Source organism: Dendrobates tinctorius, unplaced genomic scaffold, assembly GCF_039654945.1.
Source record: "Dendrobates tinctorius isolate UK_male_01 unplaced genomic scaffold, ASM3965494v1 ptg000011l, whole genome shotgun sequence".
Taxonomy (NCBI): Eukaryota; Metazoa; Chordata; class Amphibia; order Anura; family Dendrobatidae; genus Dendrobates; species Dendrobates tinctorius.
This window is the reverse complement of record NW_027361679.1, coordinates 122,951,928-122,978,058: the sequence shown is the minus strand read 5'-3', so window position 1 is coordinate 122,978,058 and position 26,131 is coordinate 122,951,928. Positions and strand designations below refer to the sequence as shown.

The window sequence follows — 26,131 nt, the reverse complement described above, 5'->3', positions numbered from 1 at the left end:
AGTGAAATTGCAAAAAAGTGGAATCCCACACTTGTTTTTTGCTTGGCTTTTTTTTGTTAGGTTCACTAAATGCCAAAACTGCCCTGCCATTATGACTCTCCAGGTCATTACACGTTCATAGACACCAAACATGTCTAGGTTCTTTTTTATCTAAGTGGTGAAAAAAATCCAAAATGTATTTTAAAAAAAAAATGCACCATCTTAAGAGACCCGCAGCGTCTCCATTTATCATGATCTGGGGTTGGGTGGGGGCTTATTTTTTGAGCGCCGAGCTGACGTTTTTAATGATACCACTTTTGTGCAGATACGTTCTTTTGATCACCCGTTATTGCATTTTAATGAAATGTCACCGCAACCAAAAAAACGTAATTCTGGCGATTTCATTTTTTTTTACCACTACGCCGTTTAGCGATCGGGTTAATCCTTTTTTTTTTTTTTTTTTTAATGGATAGATCGGGCGATTCTAAACACAGCGATATCTAATATGACTATGTTTGATTTTTTTAGTGTTTTATTTTGAATGGGGAGAAAGGGGAGTGATTTGAACTTTTTTCTTCTTCATACTTTTAAAAACTTTTTTTTTCCTTCATTTTGGCATTTTTCAATAGCCTCCATGGGAGGCTAGAAGCATCCTATACTTGATCGGCTCTGCTACATATAGGCGATGAGCAGATCGCCTATATGTAGCTGAATTACTGCATTGCTATGAGCACCAACCACCGGGTGGCGCTCATAGCAATCAGGCATCAACAACTACAGAGGTCTCCAGGAGACCTCTGGCTGTTATGCCAACACATCGCTGACCCCCGATCACATGATGGGGGTCAGTGATGTGCGCATTTCCGGCCACGCGGCCGGAAGTGCCGGTTAAATGCCGCTGTCAGCGTTTGACAGCGGCGTTTAACTAGTTAATAGGTGCAGGCGGATCGATTCCACCTGCGACTATTGCGGGAACATGTCAGCTGTTCAAAACCGCTGACATGTCCCGGCTTTGATACGGGCTCACCGCCGGAGCCCTCATCAAAGCGGGGGGAGACGTCCAATGACGGACTGTGCCCGTCTTTGGACGTTAAGGGGTTAAAAATGCTCACTACACCTCTAGATGATTACCTCAAGGAGGTGTAGTTTCCAAAATAGGGGCACTTGTGGAGGTTTCTGCATGTTAGGGGGCTCTTCAAATGTGACATAGCATCCACAATCTGTTCCAGCCAAAATTGTGCTGTACAATTCAATTGACGCCTCTTCCCTTCCGAGCCCTCTCGTGTGCCCAAACAGTAGTTTTCCCCCACATATGGGAGAAATTGCACAACAAATTGTATGGTCCCTTTTTTCCTGTTATCCCTGTGAAAATGAAAAATTTGGGGCTGAAGCAAGATTTTTGAGGGAAAAAGTTTTTAAATTTTCATGGTTCAACGTTATAAAATTCTGTGAAGCCCCTGTGGGTTTAAGATGCTCACCACACCTCTAGATAACTTTCTTGAGGGATGTAGCTTCCAAAATTGGGTCAATTGGGGGGAAATTCCACTGTTTAGGCAAATCAGGGTGTCTGCAACACGACATGGCATCTACTAACTATTACAGCCAATTTTTCACTACAAAAGTCAATTGGCGCTCCTTCCCTTTTGAGCCCTACCGTGTGCCCAAACAGTAGTTTCCCCCCCCACATATGGGGTATCGACATACTCAGGAAAAACTGCACAACACATTGTATGGTCCATTTTCTCCTGTTATCCTTGCAAAAATGACAAACTTTGGGTTAAAGTAACATTTTAGTGTGGGAGAAAGTAAAAATGTTCATTTCTGTGAAGCACCAGAAGGATTAATCTTCTTAAATGTGGTTTTGAGCCACTTGAGGGATGAAGTTTTTAAAATGGTGTTACTTTTGGGTATTTTCTGTCATATAGGCCCCCTCAGTGTCACTTTAAATGTGATGTGGGCCCTAAAAAAATGGTCTTGTAAATTGTGTTGGAAAAATGAGAAATTGCTGAAAAACTTTAAACCCTTCTAACAAAATTTTTATAATTTTCACAAATACGGTAAATGCAAAAAATATCGGCCTAAATTTATCATCATAAAATACAATGCGTCATTAAAAAACATCTCAGGAATCACTAGGATACGTTGAAGCATACCTCAAAATCACACTGGTCAGAATTGTAAAATTTGGTCTGGTCGGTCAGGGAAGTAAATACAGGCTCGGAGTGAAGGGGTTAATGATAATCTGACAGTGTAAACAGGCTGCTGATCACTCGACAAACGAGCAAAGCAGTCGTTCATTGGGTGAAATGATCTTTTGGTTTGCCAAAAAAAAAAAATTTATAATTGTTCTCCGAAACACATCATCCTGTGTAAATAGGACCAACCCATGCTGCCGGGAATAACGTCAGCCTGTGCACACTTAAAGGGTATTCCCATCTCCAAGATCCTATCCCAATGTGTAGTAAGTGTAATAATAAAAAAGAAAAAAAAATAGCAAATACCTCCAAATTAGAAATGTAGTAGTTTTTCTGATTCGCTATGTTGCTTAACTCATGTGCAGGCATTGCAGGACCTTAGGTATCCATGGTTAAGACCACTAGCAACTAGTTAACTATTACTATATCAGTGGTCGTAACCATAGACACCAAAGGTCCTGAAATGCCAACACATGAAGAAAGACATTACAAATCAGAAAAACTATACAACCATTTCTAATCGGAGGTATTTGCTAACATTATTACACCTACTACATGTTGTGATAGGATCTTGGAATTGGGAATATCCCTTTAATCTATCTGGATGACCTGCAGCAGACATATCAGAAATGTTATCAAAACTGCAAACAGTCCTGTAAGGGATATATCTTTGAAATCAGGGTCTCTGCCCCTACATCATGCTGCACGCAGACATGTTGCCGATAAGCAGTGGCTTAATGCTGTGCACTGTGAAGTGTAAATGTATCTCTACTTATCCTCAAAGCAGCACCTTTGTACTTACCCCTCAGCAAGTCAGATAGCAGCGGTCCACATTCTTCTGGAATGGAGTAGTCTCCCTTTCCAATATTCTCAAACAGTTTGTATATATTGTCCCCTTCAAAGGGGTACAGCCCAGTAGTGATATTATACCTGTGAAGTAATAGAGATATGATGAACATTATTAAATTGGGGTATTCACCAAAGAAATTATCTATTTTAAAAGTGTTGGTACATTAGGTCATGAACATCATTTCATTGGAGGACCGACACCCAGAAAGCCTCCACTCAACTGATACCTGGAGTTGTGGCCAGCAGTTCACCATAACTCTGCACACTCCATGGTGGCCGCTCTTGGGTATTGCAACTCAAGTCACTTCAATTGTAACTGAGCTGTTGTACCCAACCAAGGTCACACGACAGTATAAAAAAAAAAAAAACTCTTGGTCCAATTTTCATCCAGAAAAGTGTAAGGATTTTTTTTCTCGCTTGTCATATGTGTGCGGTCCATTGGTAATCTGTTTATTTCCAGCAGCTTCCTATGTTACAGAACTCCAATGCACTTAAAGTCAGATGACATACTGTGGCTCAATATGGCATCCGTTTTTTTTTTGTTTTTTTTTTGTCACACCCATCAGATTGCAGTGTGAAATAGGAGTGTGCTGCTTGTTTTCACATACTCTGTCAAATAAAAAAACAAACAGTCACCAGCACTGCCCCATTGAATAACATTGGTCAGTGTGCGATCAGATAGCGCTCATCCGATTATATGGAGGTGTGGGCGAGCCATTAATATCACAAGTTGGATTCGATGTAAGGCTAATAGCGAAGAGAGCTCAAATTCATAATGACAAACTCACAAGGTAACGCCTGCTGACCAGATGTCCACTTTAAACCCTGAGAAGGTGTCGAGGCCATTTGCAATTTCTGGAGGCTGAAAGGCGGGGGACCCCTGGCTGGTCCTGCAAGTGTCACCCTCTGCAAAAGGGTGCAAGGCCTGTGAGGAGAAAAAGGTTATTACCCCATAGCGACCTACCTAACCGATGCAATGTTTCTAGCTTAGTTTTCAGAAGTGACTTCTCTACCCACTCACCTCCGCAACACCCAGATCTGAGATTTTGAGTGTCCCGTCTGTTGTTAGCAGCAGGTTGCCAGGTTTGATGTCTTTATGCACAATACACTGACTATGAAGGTACTCCAGTCCATCCACAAGCTGGAAAAAATACCTTAGAAACAAATATATAAAAACAACAAACAGGTCGAGCACAAAATTAGCTTGAGATAACAAATGAACACAAAATACTGAAGACTTAAAGGGAATCTGTCACCCATATTTAGTGATATGTAAAGAGATCACTAAATTGTGCGTCCCATAAGGATTCTATTAGGGCTTTTGACTCCCCCGACCCCGCACCTTTGAGGCATAAATACCTATTTTAGCTTGTTGATGATGCATGCAAATCGCCGCGGTCCGGTCCGATGGGCGTGGCTTAATTGCCTTCTCCCCCCGGCCTATGCCCCGGAAGTGTGTCCTGCAAGTGAAGACTTCCGGGGCATAGACCGCGCTGGAAAATACCAGCGCTTGCGCAGGCGCCGGGGGCCTTTACATTGCGCAAAAACCAACGGCGTCTGTGGTATTCACAGACGAAGATTACGTGAAACAAGCCGAGGAGGTGGGGGAAGATCACTAAGCCACGCCCATCGCACAGCGGCGATTTGCATGCATCATCAACAAACTAAAAAACTTATTTATGCCTCAAAGGTGCGGGGTCGGGGGGAGTCAAAAGCCCAAATAGAATCCTTATGGGACACACAATTTAGTGATATCACATGATATCACTAAATATGGGTGACAGATTCCCTTTAAGGCCCCGTTACACGCATCAATGTCCCAGCGATCCCACCAACGATTCGACGTGGATGGGATCGCTGGGACATAGTTAGCTGATCGCTGGTGAGCTGTCACATAGACAGACCTACCAGCAATCAGGACCAGCGAGCAAGCTGGTTTCCAAGGTAAACAGCGGGTAACTAAGAGCCGCCCGGCTCTAAGATACCCGCTGTTTACATTGGAAACCAGCTCCCAGCGTCGCTGATCGTTGGTCTCTCGCTGTCACACGCAGAGATGCGTGCTGGCCAGCGGAAGACCAACGATCAAAAAATGGCCCAGGACGTTCGAGCGTGATCAGCGATACCTGGCAGGGGGGCCGGTCGCTGATACATGTCACACACAGCGATATCGCTGGCGAGATCGCTGTGGCGTCACAAAATCAGCGATCTTGCTGTATGTGACGGGGCCTTTAGATTGGTGTTTTTCAAACTTCAGTCCTCTTGGCCCCAGAACTAAAGAGGTTTTCAGGATTTCCTTAGCATTTCACAGGTGATAAAATGATCTTCAAGGCATGGGGGGCTGTGACGACTGGAGTTTGGGAAACATTGCTTTAGATGTTAGAGGAAGAAGATAGAAAACAGGTTTGTTGTTGGGTACCTACCCATGCGCCTGAAAGATGGGAAATCGCTTCTCTGGTACACTATCCAGCATCTCCTGCATTCCACACACACAGTACTCCATCACCATATACGTATGTGTCAGATTAAGGAGTATGTAACAAAGTCAGGCTTTTATACAATTATTTGTTAAAATATAGATAAATCAAAAACCACAGTGGTATAAAAAATATTTCAAGCAACCAAGTTCTGGTTAGAGGCATTGTTTGGCACAATACAGAATCTTTCTAACTATCAGTTTAACTACATATAAGGCTTCTTTTATATTTACCGTGTTTTTGCTGGCCGTTTTTGCGGCCCCAATAGATTTCTATGGGGCAGCAAAATCGGCCCGCAAAAATTGCACGGTGTGCTATATGGCTGCGAGGGCCGTATTTGCGGCCGTGAAAAAAGATCGTGCCTGCTCGATCATTTTCACGGCTTACGGACGAGGTCCCCATTGAAAATCAATGGGGCCGCAGGTGCACCGTCACTTCAGGTTTTGCGGAACACCGTTTTTTTTCCCAATACTTCTTCCATAGTATTGGAAACATGAAAAACGGCGATCCGCAAGTTTTTTGCCGTCCGTTATTGCGGTGATATGGGCCGCAATGAACCTGGTAAATGTAAAAGAAGCCTAAATTGATTAAACTTACTCCAGTGTCTGTTTGTCTCAATCAACAATAGGTTAAGTGATTTCACTATCTGGAACTCATAGTACTTCCACTAATATCAGGTTAGGAGGATCTGCAGCACATCTCAACATTTACATCTGCTGCCAAAGACGTGGGCTCGCCTTTCCAACTCACCATGTATTTAGGATGTTTGGAGAACACAGTCAGACAGAAAGAATGGCCATACATGTGAAAGTACAGTAGGTGCTCTGTTTATACACACGTATGAATGTATGTGCTCTGTTGATACACACGTATGAATGTATGTGCTCTGTGTAAACATGGGTATATGTGGTCTATGGATATATAGGTCGGTGTATTAAAAATGAGAGGATCAAGAAAAAATTGAATTTTCCCGTTTAAGCAAATTTTCAAGGGAAATTCAATTCACAGATATGTTCTCGCCAGACCCCATTATACGTATAAAAAAAAATCCTTATTCTCACTGCTAACCTCTCAGTTTCTCACTGTCACCCGTCCAGCCCGTCAGTTATATAGATTGCTGCCGCTCATATTAGATCTGGACTTCCTTCCATGTTTGTCTAAGTCGTAAGGGGTTCTGTACATACGCCAGCAAAGGTTACGGCGCAGAATCCTCTCTGGTCTAGTCAAACGCTTAAATCTAGACCAAGCAAGAAAGGCTCAGGAATATCAGCCCCAGCAGCAACGATCCAAAGATCGTGTAACGAATGGGTGACATCAGGACCAAAGGAGCTGGAGAGGCTAGCGGTAATATAAGAATTTGTGTTGTTGTTTTTAAACATTTGGGTGGCCTTTGTATGATTTAATTTTCAGCTTTTGCTTTTAAAGTTTCAGGATATTGCTGAATCCACACAACAGCAAATTCTCAAAAAAAAAAACAAAAAAAAAAAAAAACCATCAACAAAAAAAACCACCATTTTGGCAAATGTGGATGTGTGGATGTTACAGCGCCATCTGCCCCCCGGCCCCGGGATACTTTGCTCACTCCTCAGCGTGCCACTGACCAGGCTCCTCTGGGGGTTTCTACTCAGCTTCCGACTTGGCGAGCGCGTCGAGGATCCCATCCGCCGTTCACTTGCACCCGGCTGCTCAGGCCGCGCGCTTCCCACGTTCCTTATGCGGCCTGACCCCGAAATCCTCCCTCACGTGCTGCTGCAACAGATATATCATGAAGCGCCTGATTACTACTTCAGCATCTGTTCTGAGCCAGTTTAGGTTCAAGCACGGGTGCTCTTCTGATATTGAAGTCTCAGTGTGCTCTGCGCTCTCCTGTATCCAGCGTGCACCCCAGTGTGCGCTCTGCGCGCTCCTGTATCCAGCGTGCACCCCAGTGTGCGCGCTCCTGTATCCAGCGTGCACCCCAGTGTGCGCGCTCCTGTATCCAGCGTGCACCCCAGTGTGCGCGCTCCTGTATCCAGCGTGCACCCCAGTGTGCGCGCTCCTGTATCCAGCGTGCACCCCAGTGTGCGCGCTCCTGTATCCAGCGTGCACCCCAGTGTGCGCGCTCCTGTATCCAGCGTGCACCCCAGTGTGCGCTCTCCTGTACCCAGCCTGCATCCCAGTGTGCGCTCTCCTGTACCCAGCCTGCATCCCAGTGTGCGCTCTCCTGTACCCAGCCTGCATCCCAGTGTGCGCTCTCCTGTACCCAGCCTGCATCCCAGTGTGCGCTCTCCTGTACCCAGCCTGCATCCCAGTGTGCGCTCTGCGCTCTCCTGTACCCAGCGTGCATCCCAGTGTGCGCTCTGCGCTCTCCTGTACCCAGCGTGCATCCCAGTGTGCGCTCTGCGCTCTCCTGTACCCAGCGTGCATCCCAGTGTGCGCTCTGCGCTCTCCTGTACCCAGCGTGCATCCCAGTGTGCGCTCTGCGCTCTCCTGTACCCAGCGTGCATCCCAGTGTGCGCTCTGCGCTCTCCTGTACCCAGCGTGCATCCCAGTGTGCGCTCTGCGCTCTCCTGTACCCAGCGTGCATCCCAGTGTGCGCTCTGCGCTCTCCTGTACCCAGCGTGCATCCCAGTGTGAGCTCTGCGCTCTCCTGTACCCAGCGTGCATCCCAGTGTGCGCTCTCCTGTATCCAGCGTGCTTCCCAGTGTGCGCTCTCCTGTATCCAGCGTGCTTCCCAGTGTGCGCTCTCCTGTATCCAGCGTGCGCGCTCCTGTATCCAGCGTGCATCCCAGTGTGCGCGCTCCTGTATCCAGCGTGCATCCCAGTGTGCGCGCTCCTGTATCCAGCGTGCATCCCAGTGTGCGCGCTCCTGTATCCAGCGTGCATCCCAGTGTGCGCGCTCCTGTATCCAGCGTGCACCCCAGTGTGCGCGCTCCTGTATCCAGCGTGCACCCCAGTGTGCGCGCTCCTGTATCCAGCGTGCATCCCAGTGTGCGCGCTCCTGTATCCAGCGTGCATCCCAGTGTGCGCGCTCCTGTATCCAGCGTGCACCCCAGTGTGCGCTGTGCAATCTTCTGTATCCAGCGTGCAACCAAGTGTGCGCTCTGCGCTCTCCTGTATCCAGCGTGCATCCCAGTGTGCGCTCAGCGCTCTCCTGTACCCAGCGTGCATCCCAGTGCGCGCGATCTCCTGTACCCAGCGTGCATCCCAGTGCGCGCGATCTCCTGTACCCAGCGTGCATCCCAGTGCGCGCGATCTCCTGTACCCAGCGTGCATCCCAGTGCGCGCGATCTCCTGTACCCAGCGTGCATCCCAGTGCGCGCGATCTCCTGTACCCAGCGTGCATCCCAGTGTGCGCGATCTCCTGTACCCAGCGTGCATCCCAGTGTGCGCTGTGCAATCTCCTGTATCAAGCGTGCTTCCCAGTGTGCGCTCTCCTGTATCCAGCGTGCGCGCTCCTGTATCCAGCGTGCATCCCAGTGTGCGCGCTCCTGTATCCAGCGTGCATCCCAGTGTGCGCGCTCCTGTATCCAGCGTGCATCCCAGTGTGCGCGCTCCTGTATCCAGCGTGCATCCCAGTGTGCGCGCTCCTGTATCCAGCGTGCATCCCAGTGTGCGCGCTCCTGTATCCAGCGTGCATCCCAGTGTGCGCTGTGCAATCTCCTGTATCCAGCGTGCTTCCCAGTGTGCGCTCTCCTGTATCCAGCGGGCATCCCAGTGTGCGCTCTCCTGTACCCAGCGTGCATCCCAGTGTGCGCTCTGCGCTCTCCTGTACCCAGCGTGCATCCCAGTGTGAGCTCTGCGCTCTCCTGTACCCAGCGTGCATCCCAGTGTGCGCTCTCCTGTATCCAGCGTGCTTCCCAGTGTGCGCTCTCCTGTATCCAGCGTGCTTCCCAGTGTGCGCTCTCCTGTATCCAGCGTGCGCGCTCCTGTATCCAGCGTGCATCCCAGTGTGCGCGCTCCTGTATCCAGCGTGCATCCCAGTGTGCGCGCTCCTGTATCCAGCGTGCATCCCAGTGTGCGCGCTCCTGTATCCAGCGTGCATCCCAGTGTGCGCGCTCCTGTATCCAGCGTGCATCCCAGTGTGCGCGCTCCTGTATCCAGCGTGCACCCCAGTGTGCGCGCTCCTGTATCCAGCGTGCATCCCAGTGTGCGCGCTCCTGTATCCAGCGTGCATCCCAGTGTGCGCGCTCCTGTATCCAGCGTGCACCCCAGTGTGCGCTGTGCAATCTTCTGTATCCAGCGTGCAACCAAGTGTGCGCTCTGCGCTCTCCTGTATCCAGCATGCATCCCAGTGTGCGCTCAGCGCTCTCCTGTACCCAGCGTGCATCCCAGTGCGCGCGATCTCCTGTACCCAGCGTGCATCCCAGTGCGCGCGATCTCCTGTACCCAGCGTGCATCCCAGTGCGCGCGATCTCCTGTACCCAGCGTGCATCCCAGTGCGCGCGATCTCCTGTACCCAGCGTGCATCCCAGTGTGCGCGATCTCCTGTACCCAGCGTGCATCCCAGTGTGCGCTGTGCAATCTCCTGTATCAAGCGTGCTTCCCAGTGTGCGCTCTCCTGTATCCAGCGTGCGCGCTCCTGTATCCAGCGTGCATCCCAGTGTGCGCGCTCCTGTATCCAGCGTGCATCCCAGTGTGCGCGCTCCTGTATCCAGCGTGCATCCCAGTGTGCGCGCTCCTGTATCCAGCGTGCATCCCAGTGTGCGCGCTCCTGTATCCAGCGTGCATCCCAGTGTGCGCGCTCCTGTATCCAGCGTGCATCCCAGTGTGCGCGCTCCTGTATCCAGCGTGCATCCCAGTGTGCGCTGTGCAATCTCCTGTATCCAGCGTGCTTCCCAGTGTGCGCTCTCCTGTATCCAGCGGGCATCCCAGTGTGCGCTCTCCTGTACCCAGCCTGCATCCCAGTGTGCGCTCTGCGCTCTCCTGTATCCAGCGTGCGCTCTGCGCTCTCCTGTACCCAGCGTGCATCCCAGTGTGCGATCTGCACTCTCCTGTATCCAGCGTGTGTGAACAGAGCCCGCTTTGCGCACTTCGGGTGAAGTTGAACCCGTGCACATTATACCGCCATATTGTTCGTCTGTCATTACCTAGCAGTGGTGTAACACCTACTGCACGGTGGACCCCGATCGGCAAACGCACTTTATTATTTATTTTTACTTAGTGCATTCCGCCGTTCCCAACACACACACTATATATATATATATATATATATATACACACACACACACATACACAGTCTTTGTTGTCCTTTCTCATTCTCAGGTCCTCTGCCAAGAGGCCTGGGAGTTTGAGGGTTCTGCGCAGAATCTTAGTTGTTTTGAGCATTGTGCTTTTCTGGACAGAGAGCTCAGATGTTGCTCCTGGGATCTGTTGTAGCCATGTTCCCAACTTAGGGGTCACTGCTCCAAGTGCTCCTATTACCATTGGAATCACTGTTGCCTTCACCTTCCATATCTCCTCCAGTTCTCCTTTGAGGTCCTGTTATTTCTCCAGCTTCTCATATTCCTTCTTTCTAATGCTGCTGTCACTTGGCATTGCCATATCTATTATCATTGCTGTCTTCTGATCCTTGTCTACTATCACAATGTCTGGTTGATGAGCCAACACCTGCTTAGCCATCTGGATCTTGAAGTCCCACAGTATTTTTGCCCTTTCATTCTCTACCACTTTCTCTGAGGTCTCCAACCTGGACTTAGGGGGACTCAGCCCATATGCTGTGCAGATGTTCCTGTATACAATTCCCGTTACTTGGTTGTGGCGTTTGGTATAAGCTGTTCCTGCTTGCATTTTGCATTCTGCCACTATGTGTTGGACTGTTTCTGAGGTTTCTTTGCATAGCCTGCACCTTGGGTCTTGTCTTGTGTGGAATATTTCTGCCTTTATGGATCTGATAGTAGGATTTCTCCATGTCAGCCACCTCCATTACCTGTCGATGTACATCCCATGCAGCAGCTTGTCTTGCCATGACGCTTCATATTCCTGTTCTTCCACCCAGATCTGTTGATGCTGTTTTAGACTTTCTCTCATCATCTCATCTATTGGTGCCGTTTTTCTGATGTATTCCTGGATACTCCTTGTTTCATCCGTGATGGTGGCTTGGATGCTTCTCAAGCCTCGAACACCTTCCTTTCTGTTGGTATACAATCTTTGGGTGCTAGACTTAGGGTGGAGACCTCCATGCATTGTGAGGCGCTTCCGTGTCTTCACATCTGTAGCTTCCATATCTTCTTTTGGCCAGCACACTATGCCAGCAGGGTATCTGATAACTGGCAGGGCATATGTATTGATGGCATGGATTTTATTCTTCGCATTGAGTTGGCTCTTCAGGACCTGTCTTACCCTTTGATGGTATTTGGGTTTTGTCGCTTTCCTTGCCTCCTCATCATGGTTACCGTATCCCTGTGGGATGCTGAGGTAGTTGTAACATGTCTATACATCTGCTGTGTGTCCTGCTGGCAATTCCACTCCATCACTACCTTGCCTCTCTTTATTACCAACCGGCCACACTTCTCCAGTCCGAAGGACATCCCAATGTCTTTGCTATAGATCCTTGTCAGGTGGATCAGTGAATTGATGTCTCGTTCATTTTTTGCATACAGCTTGATGTCATCCATGTAGAGGAGGTGGTTGATGGTGCTTCCACTCTTGAACTTGTATCCATAGCCAGACTGTATTTATCTGACTGAGGGGGTTCAAGCCTATGCAGAACAGCAATGGGGACAGTGCATCACCTTGGTTTATGCTGCATTTGATGGCCACTTGTGCTAGTTGTCTTGAGTTGACTTCCAATGTTGTTCTCCATCGCCCCATTGAGTTTCTGAGGAAGGTTCTTAATTTCCTGTTGACACTAAGCATTCACAGATCCATGTGTGTGGCATTGAGTCATAGCCTTTTCTGTAGTCAATCCAGGCTGTGCTGAGATTGGTCTGTCTGGATCTTGAGTGACTGATCTATCTACTAGGAGCTGGTGCTTAGAGCCTCTGGTGTCGGGCCTAAGGCATTTCTGAGCTGGATTCATGTACTGGTTCATATGGTTCTGTAGCTTGGTGGCTATGATGCCTGACAGGTGTCATGTTGTTGTAAGGCAGGTTATTGGGTGGTAGTTGGACGAAACTGTTCCTTTGTGAGGATCCTTCATGATCAGCACTGTTCTTCCTTGTGTTTTCCAGGCTGGGTGGTGGCCTGCTTCGAGCAGTTGGTTCATCTGCTTTGCCATGCATTCATGTACTTCTGTTAATTTCTTCAGCCAGTAGGTGTGGATCATGTCCGGACTAGGTGCTGTCCAGCTCTTCATGTTGACCTGCTGTTGGAGGTCTGCTTCTGTAATGGTGACTGGTTCTGGCTCTAGGTGGTTGCTGCGCTTCATTCTCAGATCTTGCAGCCACATTTCACTGGTGTTGTGTGTTTTCTCCTTTTCCCATATGATCCTCCAGTATTGATCAGTCTCTGCTATTGGTGGAGTTGCAGCCTCTTGGGAGTACACCTTGGAAGGTTCTCTGGAGAACAGGGCATTTATCTCAGCTTCCCTAGCCTTTGTTTAGCAGTCTCTAGGGCTTCAGTTGGGGGTCAGGCCTTTGTACTTGTCCAGCTCGGTCTTAATAATAATATTTATTATATAATGCTAACATATTCCGCAGCGCTTTACAGTTTGCACACATTATCATCATGGTCCCAGATGGGGCTCAAAATCAAAATTTAGGTATTGATGCAAGTGCTCTATTGGCATCTTCTAGCATACTATCTGGTGGTGTTTCTTTGCTGAGCCTTGGTAGTCGATCTCTGGTACTGATGGTAATTAATCTAAGATCTTCTGCTTCAGAAAAGCTGCAGTGCTCTCTAATTGGGTCAGGATCTTCAGGCGGTTGCACATGTTGTTCTTCCAGGTCTTCATGTGGGGTGGATCTGCACTGCAGTTGATCCATCTTAAGTTGTGAGAATAGTTTTCTTTTTATGATATTGAAACGTTGGGTGACTATTTTTTTTCTCAGTCAGTAGACATACAGGTTTTGGATCCATCCAGAGCTTCCTCATACGCTTCATATATCCTCTCTCATTCGGTCTGCTGTTATAGTAGCATTTCATCAGATCCAGTTTCTCTTGCCTTGTCCATGTATGGTTTGTTCTAGTAGCCGATTTATCATCAGATTGTCCTGGTTCCTCAACATCTGATGCGGACCTTGTTAATCCAGGCGACGTCTGAGCCGGCATGACTCTTTGTTTGTGACACTTATTGAGGTAGGCACTATAGTGTCAGTAGTCTTGCCAAAGGACCACTACTGATATATTATGTCCAACGAGGCAGAGCCAAGATTCGAATCCCAGTCCCTCACATTAGTGGCTGGGTACTTTTAACAGCTATAACAGTCCTCCCATGTCGTAGGCTGTGCACTTAACCATATTATAAATATATATATATATATATATATATATATATACACACATATATACATATATGTATACATACACACTTGCATACATACATGCACTACAATACCACAGTATTGCAGTAGATAATGCAAAAATTAGTCTCTTATGACACTCATCCTGTGGCTCCTAAAGTAACCCATCGATGTCCCATGACTGCATCGCGGAGGCTAGGGAGAGCTGGTACACTTACCAGCAACAGCTTTATTTAAAAGCCACTGTGAGATTGACAGCAGCATCTAAAAAGGTAACAGCAGCAATTGGAGACAAGCTCCAGCCACTGTTAGGGTACGTGCACACGCTGCGGATTCTGCTGCGGATTGATCCGCGCGGATTTAGCAAAATCCGCAGGTAAATCCGCAGGTCAAAAGACCTGCGGTTTATCACCTCTAGAATGGAGGAGATGGTAAACCGCAGCGGACATGTCAATTCTTTCTGCGGATTAGAAACCGCAGCAAATCCACGCAGAAAATTCCGCACCATCTGCAGTGCGGTTTCCATTTCCCATAGGATATTATGGTACTGTACACCACAGCAGAAACTGCTGCAGATCGGCAGGACCAAAATAGCAGCGGGTCCGCAGCAGAATCAGCAGAGTGTGCACACACCCTTAAAGAAAAATCACACCTATGAGTCTCCTTGACACACATAATGACCCAGTGACGACTTAAGCCTCTTTCACATGTCCTGATATTTCCAGTACCGGAAAAACCAGTACCGGAGAGATCAGTGTGTGTGCAATACGTGCAGCAACCATGTGCCGCATCAGTACCACACTGACGGACGCCGGGGAAGGAGCAGCTGCAGTAAGCGCTGTTCCCCGGCGGCAGGTGCTGAAGACGGCTCTCATCATTCTCCCCTGCTCTTTCAGCGAGCAGAGGAGAATGATGAGAGTTATATTAAAGTCAGAATGATGACAGCAGGTGGGGGCTTTTGGGACAATTACTACCATCTTCCGACACTTGCTGCTGCTAATAACAGTGACATCAGGAGCAGATGATCGGGGTTTTCCTCAGCCACCGCCTGCGATCTAACGAATTAAATGAATGAAACACCCGACATGGGTTCCCCCGTTTTCTTCAACCAACCAGGGAAAACACACATTTGGGAGCTGCAACCCTCAGCTGTCAGCAAGGTTGGTTATCAAGAATAGAGGGGTTCCCACGCTGGGTTTTTTTTTTAATTAATTTTAAAAAAACGGCATGGGATCTCCCCCATTTTTGCCAACCAGCCTTGCTAAGAGCTCAGAGCTGGAGGCTGTTATCATGCTCGTAAGGGGCCTTTGATATAGGGCCCCCCCAGCCTAAGAACAGCAGCCCACAGCTGCCCAGAAAAGGTACATCTAGTAGATGCGCCTTTTCTGGCGCTTTGCCCGGCTCTTCCCACTTGCCCTATAGTGGTAGCAAGTGGGGTAATATTTGTGGGGTTGATGTAACCTTTGTATTGTTAGGTGACATCAAGCCCATGGCTTAGTAACGGAGAGTCGTCTATACGACACCTATCCGATACTAATCCTATAGTTAGATGTTAAATAAAGACAGCCAGAATAAAGTCCTTTATTTGAAAAAACACAGACTTTATTAATCTCAATTAAACCACTTTAATTACCGCATTACCGCATTACCTAATCCAAGCAAAGACGATCTGTCCCACGCCGTAATCCATGTCTGTGGCTAAATAGTTTTCAACCTGGACGGTGCCAAGATGCGACCATCCTGACTGAAAACCACTGGTGACTGAGCTGCTGACAGCAAAGCATCATTGACCAGCTGTGACATCACTGGCATTTTCCCACAGTACTGACATCATCACAGTTCAGCCCGACCTCATTGATGTCACCGCTGGTGAATGATGCTGCGCTCTCAGCAGCTCAGTCACCAGTGGTTTTCAGCCAGGACAGTCGCATCTTGGCACCGTCTAGGTTGAAAACTATTTAGCCCCCAGACATGGATTACGGCGTGGGACAGAACGATGGAGAGGTATGGTATATTATTGTTTTTTTGCTTTATTTTTATTACAGGAGATCAAGGGCTTTGCTTGGATTAGGCGATGCAGTAAGTATGGTTTAATTGAGATTAATAAAGGAGTGTCATTTTGTCAAATAAAGGACTTTATTCTGGCTTGTCCATGGACACACGGTCTGTGGAAACACTGACAAAAGCGTGTACGTGTCTCCGGTATTGTGAAAACTGTCACCACACGTACTGGAGACACCGATGTGTGAAAGAGGCCTTACATGTATGTCAATTTTTGGCTATGGTGTTAATAAGGAAATAAGCTCACTAGAGAAGTGTATATTCAATAATACAATATTTATTAGACAATACTATAAATGCATACAATGAATCATTACAATGATTGTGAGAGCCGATATACAGTGTGAGACAGAAAACAAGAACAGTTGGGACTACCAGATAGGAGCAACACCTCCCTGGGGTTCAATAAATATAAGAGAAAAACATAATAAAACTGACTGATTTGCCGGTTAACTAAACCCCGGAACACAGCAAAATACTTCCGGGGCTTAATTAACCGGCGCATGCGCAGTCAGGCTTTTCGGCTTTGCCCGCAGTTGGGCAAAGCATACTGCGCGTGCGCGAGCCAAGAATGCTTAGCGCACGAGCGAAAGATGGCAGACACCTACTTGTTATGAATGAGTCACCGAAGGAGGAAAAAAAAAAAAATACAAGCTAAGTCCAGAAAACCGGAGAGGTTGGTAGCTATCGGATTGCAGACCCCTGATCCTATCCACAACAACTAACCGTAGCCGTGGGGGGTTCCAACGATGCCCTAGACCCCTCGATCACAGCCGGAGAACTAAATAGGCCTAAAGAAAGAAAGGGGAAATCTAAACTGCCCCAGAGCAGACCCCAAAGCAATAGGCAGCCCCCACCATATAATGACGGTGAAGCAAGATGAAGACACTAACACAGATAGAAAGATAGGTTGCACAAACGATGGGGCCCAAGCTACCTAAAAAGGACAGGAAAGAAAAGCTGCTGTCTGCAATCCGTAAAAAACCCTACCAAAAAATGTCCCAACCGTCTGATAGGAAAAACAGGCCCTGAAGTCGCTAGGACTTTAAAAAGACTATATCAGCACTCAGGTAAATTCTGAAAATTCTGAGCAAAGAGAAAAACTGATCAGAGACAAAAATGGAACTCACCACACCCCAGACCGGGGATGGCTGAACTCCAAAAAACAAGGTAAACAAAACAAAACTAATAAGTTCAATAGCAGAGCAAAAACTTATCTTTGGGAAGCAGGAATCAGACTGGTCTCCAAGAATCCAGCAGAGAAGTCACCAGCGACTCAGAAGGGTGTCGGCTGCCTTATATCCAGTCAGAATTTCCTGTTACCCAGTCATCATCTACCAGATCAGGTGTTTGGTAATCAGCCTCACTACCTTCCTTCACCAGACATCGACGGTGAAGGGGAAAATGAACTCACAACACCTACTCCTATTCATGAAAAAAAACTGTGGACGGTGGCCAAGGATGAGGAGGCGGCAAAGATCGGAAACACCGCCCATCGGAGCGCACAGACTTCACTTAAATAGACCGCCAAAAGTAGGTGACAGATTCCCTTTAACCCCCAAGGGTGGTTTGCACGTTCATGACCTGGCCAATTTTTACAATTCTGACCACTGTCCCTTTATGAGGTAATAACTCTGAAACGCTTCCATGGATCCCACTGATTCTGACATTGTTTTCACGTGAAATATTGTACTTCAGGTTAGTGGTAACATTTCATTCAAATAACTTGCGTTTGTGAAAAAAAACGGAGATTTGGCGAAAATTTCGCAATTTTCCAACTTTGAATTTTTATGCCCTTAAATCACAGAGATATGGCACACAAAAAACTTATTAAATAACATTTCACATACGTTTACTTAACATCAGCACAATTTTGGAACCAAAATTTTTTTCGTTAGGAAGTTATAAGGGTTAAAAGTTGACCAGCGATTTCTCATTTTTGCAACACCATTTTATTTTTACGGACCACATCACATTTGAAGTCACTTTGAGGGGTCTATGATAGAAAATACCCAAAAGTGACACCATTCTAAAAACTGCTCCCCTCAAGGTGCTCAAAACCAGATTCAAGAAGTTTATTAACCCTTCAGGTGCTTCACAGGAATTTTTTGAATGTTTTAAAAAAAAAAAAAAATTGAACATTTAACTTTTTCACAAAAAAATTACTTCACGTCCATTTTTTTTTTATTTTACCAAGGGTAATAGGAGAAATTGGACTGCAAAAGATATTGTGCAATTTGTCCTGAGTACGCCGATACCTGACATGTGGGGGGGAACCCCTGTTTCGGCGCATGGCAGAGCTCAGAAGGGAAGGAGCGCCGTTTGACTTTTTCTATGCAAAATTGGCTGGAATTCAGATCGGACGCCGTGTCACGTTTGGCGAGCCCCTGATGTACCTAAATAGTGGAAACCCCCCACAAGTAACCCCATTTTGGAAACTGGACCCCCCAAGGAACTTATCTAGATATGTGGTGAGAACTTTGAACCCACAAGGGCTTCACAGAAGTTTATAACGTACAGCTGTACAATTAAAAAAATCATATTTCCACAAAAATGATCTTTTCACCCCCAATTTTTATTTTCCCAAGGGTAACAGGACCCTAAAAGTTATTGTGCAATTTGTCCTGAGTACACTGATACCCCATATGTGGGGGTAAACCACTATTTGGGCGCATGGCAGAGCTCGAAAGGGAAGCAGCGCCATTTGACTTTTTTGGCTGGAATTGGGATTAGACGCCATGCCGCATTTGGAAAGCCCCTGATGTGCCTAAACAGTGGAAACCCCCCACAAGTGACACCATTTTGGAAACTAGACCCCCAAGGAACTTATCTAGATGTGTGGTGAGCACTTTGAACCCCCAAGGGCTTCACAGAAGTTTATAATGCCCAGGCATGAAAATAAAAAAAATCATTTTTTCCACAAATATCTTTCAGTCCCCAATTTTTTTTATTTTCCCAATGGTAACAGGAGAAATTGGACCCCAAAAGTTGTTGTCCAATTTGTCCTGAGTACGCTGATACCCCATACGTGGGAGAAAATTACTGTATGGGCACACGTCAGGGATCGGAAGGGAAGTAGTGACGTTTTGGAATGCAGACTTTGATGGAATGGTCTGCGGGTGTCATGTTGCTTTTGGAGAGCCCCTGATGTACCTAAACAGTGGAAACCCCCCACAAGGGGGTTTTGGAGAGCACCGTATGGAGAGCACCTGATGTGCCCAAACAGTGGAAATCCCCCAATTCTAACTCCAACCCTAACCCCAAACACACCTCTAACCCTAATGGGAAAATGGAAATAAATACATTTTTTTAATTTGATTATTTTTCCCTAACTAAGGGGGTGATAACGGGGGGTTTGATTTACTATTTATGGCGTTTTTTATATTTGGCAGCCATCGCACGCTAAAAGACGCTTTTATTATAAAAATAGTTTTTGCATCACCACATTTCGAGAGCTATAATTTTTCCATATTTTGACCCTCCGAGTCAAGTGAGGTCTTATTTTTTGCGGGACGATTTGACGTTTTTATTGGTATCATTTTCGGGCACGTGACATTTTTTGATCGCTTTTATTCCGATGTTGGGGACGCAGAATGAACAAAAAACAGCATTTCAACAATTTCTTTTGGGGGGTGCGTTTACACCATTCTGCGTGCGGTAAAATTGATAAGGCGGCTTTATTCTTCGGGTCAGTACGGTTACAGCGATATCTCATTTATGTAGTTTTTTTGTTTTGGCGCTTTTATGATATGAAAACAATTTTATATAAAAAAATTATTTTTACATAGGTTTATTCTGAGAGCTATAACTTTTTTATTTTTTCGCTGATGACTGTGTGGTGGCTTGTTTTTTGCGGGACAAGATGACATTTTCAGCGGTACCATGGTTATTTATATGCGTCTTTTTGTTCGGCGGTATGATAAAGCTTTATTTTTTATTTTTTAAGGGGTTCGCTAAGGGGGTTAACTAATGGGACAGTTTTATAGGGCGGGTTGTTACGTACGCGGCGATACCAAATATGTGTACTTTTATTGTTTTGTTTTTTTTAATTACAAAAAATAAATTAGGGAATATTTTTTTTTTTTTAATTTAGCGATTTTTTATAAATTTTTTTATTTATTTTTTTTTACTTTATTACAATGTTCCAGGGGGGACATAACTGTCACATCACAGATCGCTGTAACAGATCAGCGATCTGTCACAGGCAGTGCAGCCAGCTTCCTGCAGGCCCCTGCTGCCATTTTGGATCCGGGGACCTGCAGGGAAGGAGACCCCCGCAGCAGCGCTGCACATTGCGCTGCTGTGGGGGTCTCAGGGAAGCACAGAGGGAGCCCCCTCCCTCCCGATGCTTCCCTTTAACCCCCGGTACACTGCGATCGTGTTTGATCGCAGTGTGCCAGGGGTTAACGTGTCGGGGGTGGTCCGCGACCGTCCCTGACACATAGTGCCGGGTGTCAGCTGTGATCATCAGCTGACACCCGGCCGCAATCAGCGGCGCTCACCACGTGGGCGCCGCTGATCGCTATGACGTACTATCCCGTCCCTGGGAATTAAGTCCCAGGGCACATGGACGGGATAGTACGTCATATGGCAGAAAGAGGTTAAGAAGCCCTCCTACTCTGCACCTGTATTAACCCCTTTACTCCCAAAGGTGGTTTTCACGTTAATGACCAGGCAAATTTTCACAATTAGGACCACTGTCCCTTTATGGTGTAATAACTCTGGAAAGCTTCAACGTATCCCACTGATTCGGAGACAGGTTTTTTTTTTTTTTAGACATACTGTACTTCACGATAGTAATAAAATTTATTCGGTATAAATTGCGCTTATTGGTGAAAAAAAATAAATGGAAATTTAGCAAAAATGTCACAATTTTCTTACGCTGAATTTTCAAGCCCTTAACCCCTTAGTGACAGAGCCATTTTGCAGCTTAATGACCAGGCCAATTTTTACAATTCTGACCACTGTCACTTTATGAGGTTATAACTCTGGAACCCTTTAACGGATCCCACTAATTCTGAGAATGCTTTTTCGTGACATATTTTACTTCATGCTACTGGTAAAATTTCTTCTATATGACTTGTTTTTATTTATGAAAAAAAACAATTTTGAAAATTTTGCAATTTTCAAACTTTAAATTTTTTAAATTTTTATGCCCTTAAATCAGAGAGATATGTCACACAAATTTCTTAATAAATAACATTTCCCACATGTCTACTCTACATCAGCAAATTTTGGAAACAAATATTTTTTTGTTTGGAAGTCATAAGGGTTCAAAGTTGACAAGCGATTTCTCATTTTTTAATTTTTACAACAAAATTTACAAAACCATTATACATTATATTTAAAATCACTTTGAGGGGTGTACATGACAGAAAATACCCAAAAGTGACACCATTCTAAAAACTAGACCCCTCAAGGTGCTCAAAACCACATTCAAGAAGTTTATTAACCCTTTACATGCTTCACAGGAAATGAAGCAATGTTGATGGAAAAAATTATTTATTTTTTTTTTGCAAAAAGTTTACTTCGGAACCAATCTTTTCTTATTTTCACAAGTGTTAAAAGAGAAAATGAACCACAAAATTTGTTGTGCAATTTCTCCTGAATACGCCGATACCCCACATGTGGGGGTAAACCACTTTTTGGGTGCACGGCAGAGCTCACAAGGGAAGGAGCGCCGTTTGACTTTTTCAACGCAGAATTGGCTGGAATTGAGATCGGATGCCATGTTGCGTTCGGAGAGCCCCTGATGTGCCTAAACAGTGAAAAAAACCCACAAGTGACCCCATTTTGTAAACTAGACCCCTTAAGGAACTTATCTAGATGTGTGGTAAGCACTTTGAACCCCCAAGTGCTTCACAGAAGTTTATAACGCAGAGCAGTGAAAATATATCTCTTTTTCCCCCAAAAAAAGATTTCTTATCCCACGATTTTTTATTTTCTCAAGGGTAACAGGAGAAAATGGACCACAAAAGTTGTTGTGCAATTTGTCCTGAGTACACCGATACCCCATATGTGGGGGGGGAACCACTGTTTGGGTGCATGGGAAAGCTCGAAAGGGAAGGGGCGCCATTTTGGAATGCAGACTTTGATGGAATGCTCTGCGGGCGTCATGTTGTGTTCGCAGAGCCCCTGGTGTGCCTAAACAGTAGAAACCCCCACAAGTGACCCCATTTTGTAAACTAGACCCCCCCCCCCCAAGAAGCTTATCTAGATGTGTGGTGAGCACTTTGAGCCCCCAAGTGCTTCACAGAAGTTGATAACACAGAGCCGTGAAAATGAAAAAAAATCTCCCCCCCCCCAATTTTTTTTATTTTCCCAAAGTTGGTAAATAGTGGAAACCCCTCAATTTTTGCTGCAATCCTAACCCCAGCACACCCCTAACCCTAATTCCAACCCTAACCGAAAATTGAAAAATATAATAAAATACAGAAAATATATTTATCATATAAACTCTATTACAGTGATCAAAATGAATCAATGTAATCTGCCAACCATTTTCTTCCGGAACCAAGATGACGGCGCCCACCGGAGAAGGTAGTAGGGCCCGGGGACCACCGGGAGGTATCGGGGGGAATCGGGGACCCTATTTCCCTCTCCTCTGATGTGCGATCACATCATAGGAGAGAGAAATTAAACGTAAAATCGCATCTTTTTTTGCGCGTTAATAACGGTGATCAGCAGCCGTGACCCAGGAGAAAATCGACGCTGGGGGGCGCCATTTACTTTTTCCACAGCACCGTTAATTAACGGCGCTGTGGTTCTACCGCCGTTAAAAGGCGTATCGGCGGTCATTAAGGGGTTAAATCACAGAGATCGACACAAAATAGATAAATAAATCCAGAAAATCACCTTGTCTGATTTGGCAAGATTTATTTTTCAAATTACGGTGGAAAATAAGTATTTGGTCATTAACAAAAGTTCATCTCAATATTTTGTTATATATCCTTTGTTGGCAATGACAAAGGTCAAACGCTTTCTGTAAGTCTTCACAAGGTTGCCACACACTGTTGGTGGTATGTTGGCCCATTCCTCCATGCAGATCTCCTCTAGAACAGTGATGTTTTGGGCCTGTCGCTGGGCAACACGGACTTTCAAATCCCTACAAAAGTGATTTTCTGGATTTGTTTTCTCATTTTGACTCTCATAGTTGTCGTCTGCCTATGGTGTCAATTACAGGCCTCATCTTTTTAAGTGGGAGAACTTGCACAGTTAGTGGCTGACTAAATACTTTTTTCCCCACTGTATGTATGTATGTATGTATGTATGCATGCATGCATGTTGCCAAGCTTAACCATGCTTTGAGCACTACTTTCTGGTACCCTTTGGTGTGGTTTTAAGGGATTGGTTTCTGTTATTTCCTTTGGTGGGCAGGGCCATCATCAGGGTATTACTGCCCTTACTGCTGGTCTGGTGAGCAGAAGTACAGAGGGGGGCCCAGACCCAGTCCAGACCCCCCCCTTCTTGTGCTTCTGGTCACCGAACCCTTGGGTGTAATAAAGAGCTTTCCCAGAGCTCCACGGCAGTCAAACCTGAACGGCGGCTACACAAGCTCCCTCCACCTTATCTAGATGTCTGGTAATGGATGAAGTGCGGGGGGCGGGGGACAGGGCAACCATCATCGCAATGGCGGGGCCGATGAGGCATGATTAGTACAGAAGCATAGACAGTACTAATGAATAGGGGACATGGATATTAGTGTCTCATGGTGCACAAAACAACTCCAAACTCTCTCCTTTGACACCCCCCGTACAATGGAAATATCATGCTTTCCTGCAAGTGATGAATTGAGGGTGGGGGACAGCATTTGAATTGAAGATGGGGGTGGAGACAGCAAGTGATGAATTGAAGATTGGGGGTGGGGGGCAACAAATGATGAATTTGGAATGGGGCAACAAATAATGATAAAGTGAGGGTAGGGAACAGTAAACGATGTATTGAATGTCGAGGAGAGTAGTTGATAATAAATAGAGGGTGGGAGTGGGAAAGAGAAAAACATGACAATGAACTGGGGTAGAAGGGGCATGTAAATATAATGAATCAGGGGAGCAGAAGATACAGAGTGGGGGGCGTTGAGAATGCAGTGACTGGTATTGAATTGGGGAAAGAGTACAGCTGCTAATTAATTTATATAATTAATATATTTATTAGGTGGGGAAAGTGGCTGTTTATAGTTGGGAGCAAAGTGGTGAATTACAATTTATATTTGGAATGGTGGATTGTATAATAAGTAATTATATATTAATGGTGGGTGCACGTTTGTATTGAGCTTTGCAGTGTAAAATAAAGGGAAAACGTGAGGAATGTCCTCTGGAGTGGTGCTCTAGATAACTGTGTGTTATTTTATGCAGAGACGAGTCCTGGCTGGAAGAAGTGATGCCGGTCTGCTCTGGATGAAGAAGAAAAGTGTGTTAGTCAGTGTGTTACCTGTACACTGACAATACACTATATACAGAGCTTCTGTGTATAATGTGACCAGTGATGCCTGTATTACCTGTACACTGACATTATATTCTGAGCTCCTATATATAATGTCACCAGTGATCACTGTATTACCTGTATACTGACACTATACACAGAGCTCCTGTGTATAATGTCACTGGTGACTACTGTATTACCTGTATACTGACACTATATACAGAGCTCCTATATATAATGTCACCAGTGACCAATGTATTACCTGTACAATGACACTATATACAGAACTCCAGTGTATAATGTCACCGAATGCGACAATACTGATCATTTAAAAAAAACAAACAAAAAAACACAATACTATGTGGTGGTAATATGTGATCCGGTCATGGTGTGAAAGTATTTGTTCTTTGTATGTGGTATTATTCAGTCACTATGTGTTGGAAATATGTGGTCTACCAAGGTGTGACTGTATTTGTCCCTTCTATGTGGCATTATTGGTCATTTTAAAACAAGGATGTGACACATTCCCTTAAAGAAAAAAAAATTAAGAGTATTTGGTATTTTAAGAAATGCTTAATAGGTTAGAGTAGGGTAGGGCCCAGCCAAAAAAGTCTACCTTGTTGTGGCAGCAACTTAAAAAAACCTTGTGGCCAAATAAAAACTGCTCGCTATGTATGAGATCTGGTGTTCAATGGGAACTGTTAATGTGTGATTGGTGAGGCCATGGTGCAGAAGTGGGGTTTTTCAAAGAGTGGGTGGTCGAGCCTAGGCGGCGTCTCAATGGGGCCCAAAAATGTTGCCAGTATGGGACCCTGAAATTCCTGGTGGCAGCACTGTTGGTGGGTATAGTTCTCTAATGCATCTGCTATTTACTTCTTATTTAAGCATATCAATAAAAAATACACTTTTTATATTTAATTCAGATATTTGAGCCAGTTCATAAGTGTAGCACGAATTGCCATGGTTTTTGTCAATATCTGAAATATTCCTTACATGGCACACCACTCTATACAGGATTACCATACCACTTTCAGTCATTTCTGGCCTATGACTTGCCAGTGAAAACGTATTTAAAAAGGATATATTTTTTGCTTCTCTTCGTTGTATAACACATCCACCAGCTGAATGACATTCCGATGCCTCAAGCGCCGCAGCAGCTGAATTTCTCTAGTAAAAAGGAAGAACACAAATATAAACTGGAAAATGACCTAAGGCAAGTGATACAGCAATGCACCAGACAGATTGGGGCAGGGGTATAGCTGACACATTTATCAGTCACAAGTGCTATATAAAACAAACAGATTTCCCATCACATGGTCTTACCCTTCGATAACAGTAACGGATTCGTCCTAATACATTGCCTTAGGTGATCAGAGAATGGGAATAGCTCACCAACATTGGGATCTCTTTGTTGAAGGCAAATATAGACGGATAGCACCACGTTTATAGGCAACAATCTCCATGATCAGAAAGCATTGCAGTCTGTCACGTTCCATTATTAGGCAAGTTGCTCATTTACACGGAACACAACTGAAGATTGCCGAATTGTGACAGAAGCAAGGTTGCCCACCAGTATGTGATTTCCGGAGTTGTGGTCGCAAGCCAAGGAGATTTTCATTTTCTTCCATCAATGTTCTATTAGGGAATTTGCAGACATATAGTATAGCGTGACTGCAGAAGTTTGCTGAGAGCACAAAACACCCTTTTAGGTCACATTCACCATTTTACCTCAGTAAGTGTAAGCCAAAACCAGGAGAGGAACAATCAGAGG

The 26,131-nt window shown here is 45.6% G+C and overlaps 1 protein-coding gene across 1 annotated transcript in view; it reads right to left on the bottom strand.

Moving 5' to 3' along the window:
* Window positions 1-26,131, bottom strand: part of STK11 (serine/threonine kinase 11) — a 152,547-nt gene that overhangs the window by 95,325 nt on the left and 31,091 nt on the right. The window contains exons 2-6 of the mRNA XM_073547189.1: window positions 25,444-25,527; window positions 5,444-5,533; window positions 4,045-4,177; window positions 3,812-3,948; window positions 2,977-3,104 (exon numbers count right to left, since the gene is read on the bottom strand). Of these exons, the coding sequence (XP_073403290.1) occupies window positions 2,977-3,104; window positions 3,812-3,948; window positions 4,045-4,177; window positions 5,444-5,533; window positions 25,444-25,527 (572 nt within the window). The remainder of the gene's footprint in view (window positions 1-2,976; window positions 3,105-3,811; window positions 3,949-4,044; window positions 4,178-5,443; window positions 5,534-25,443; window positions 25,528-26,131) is intronic.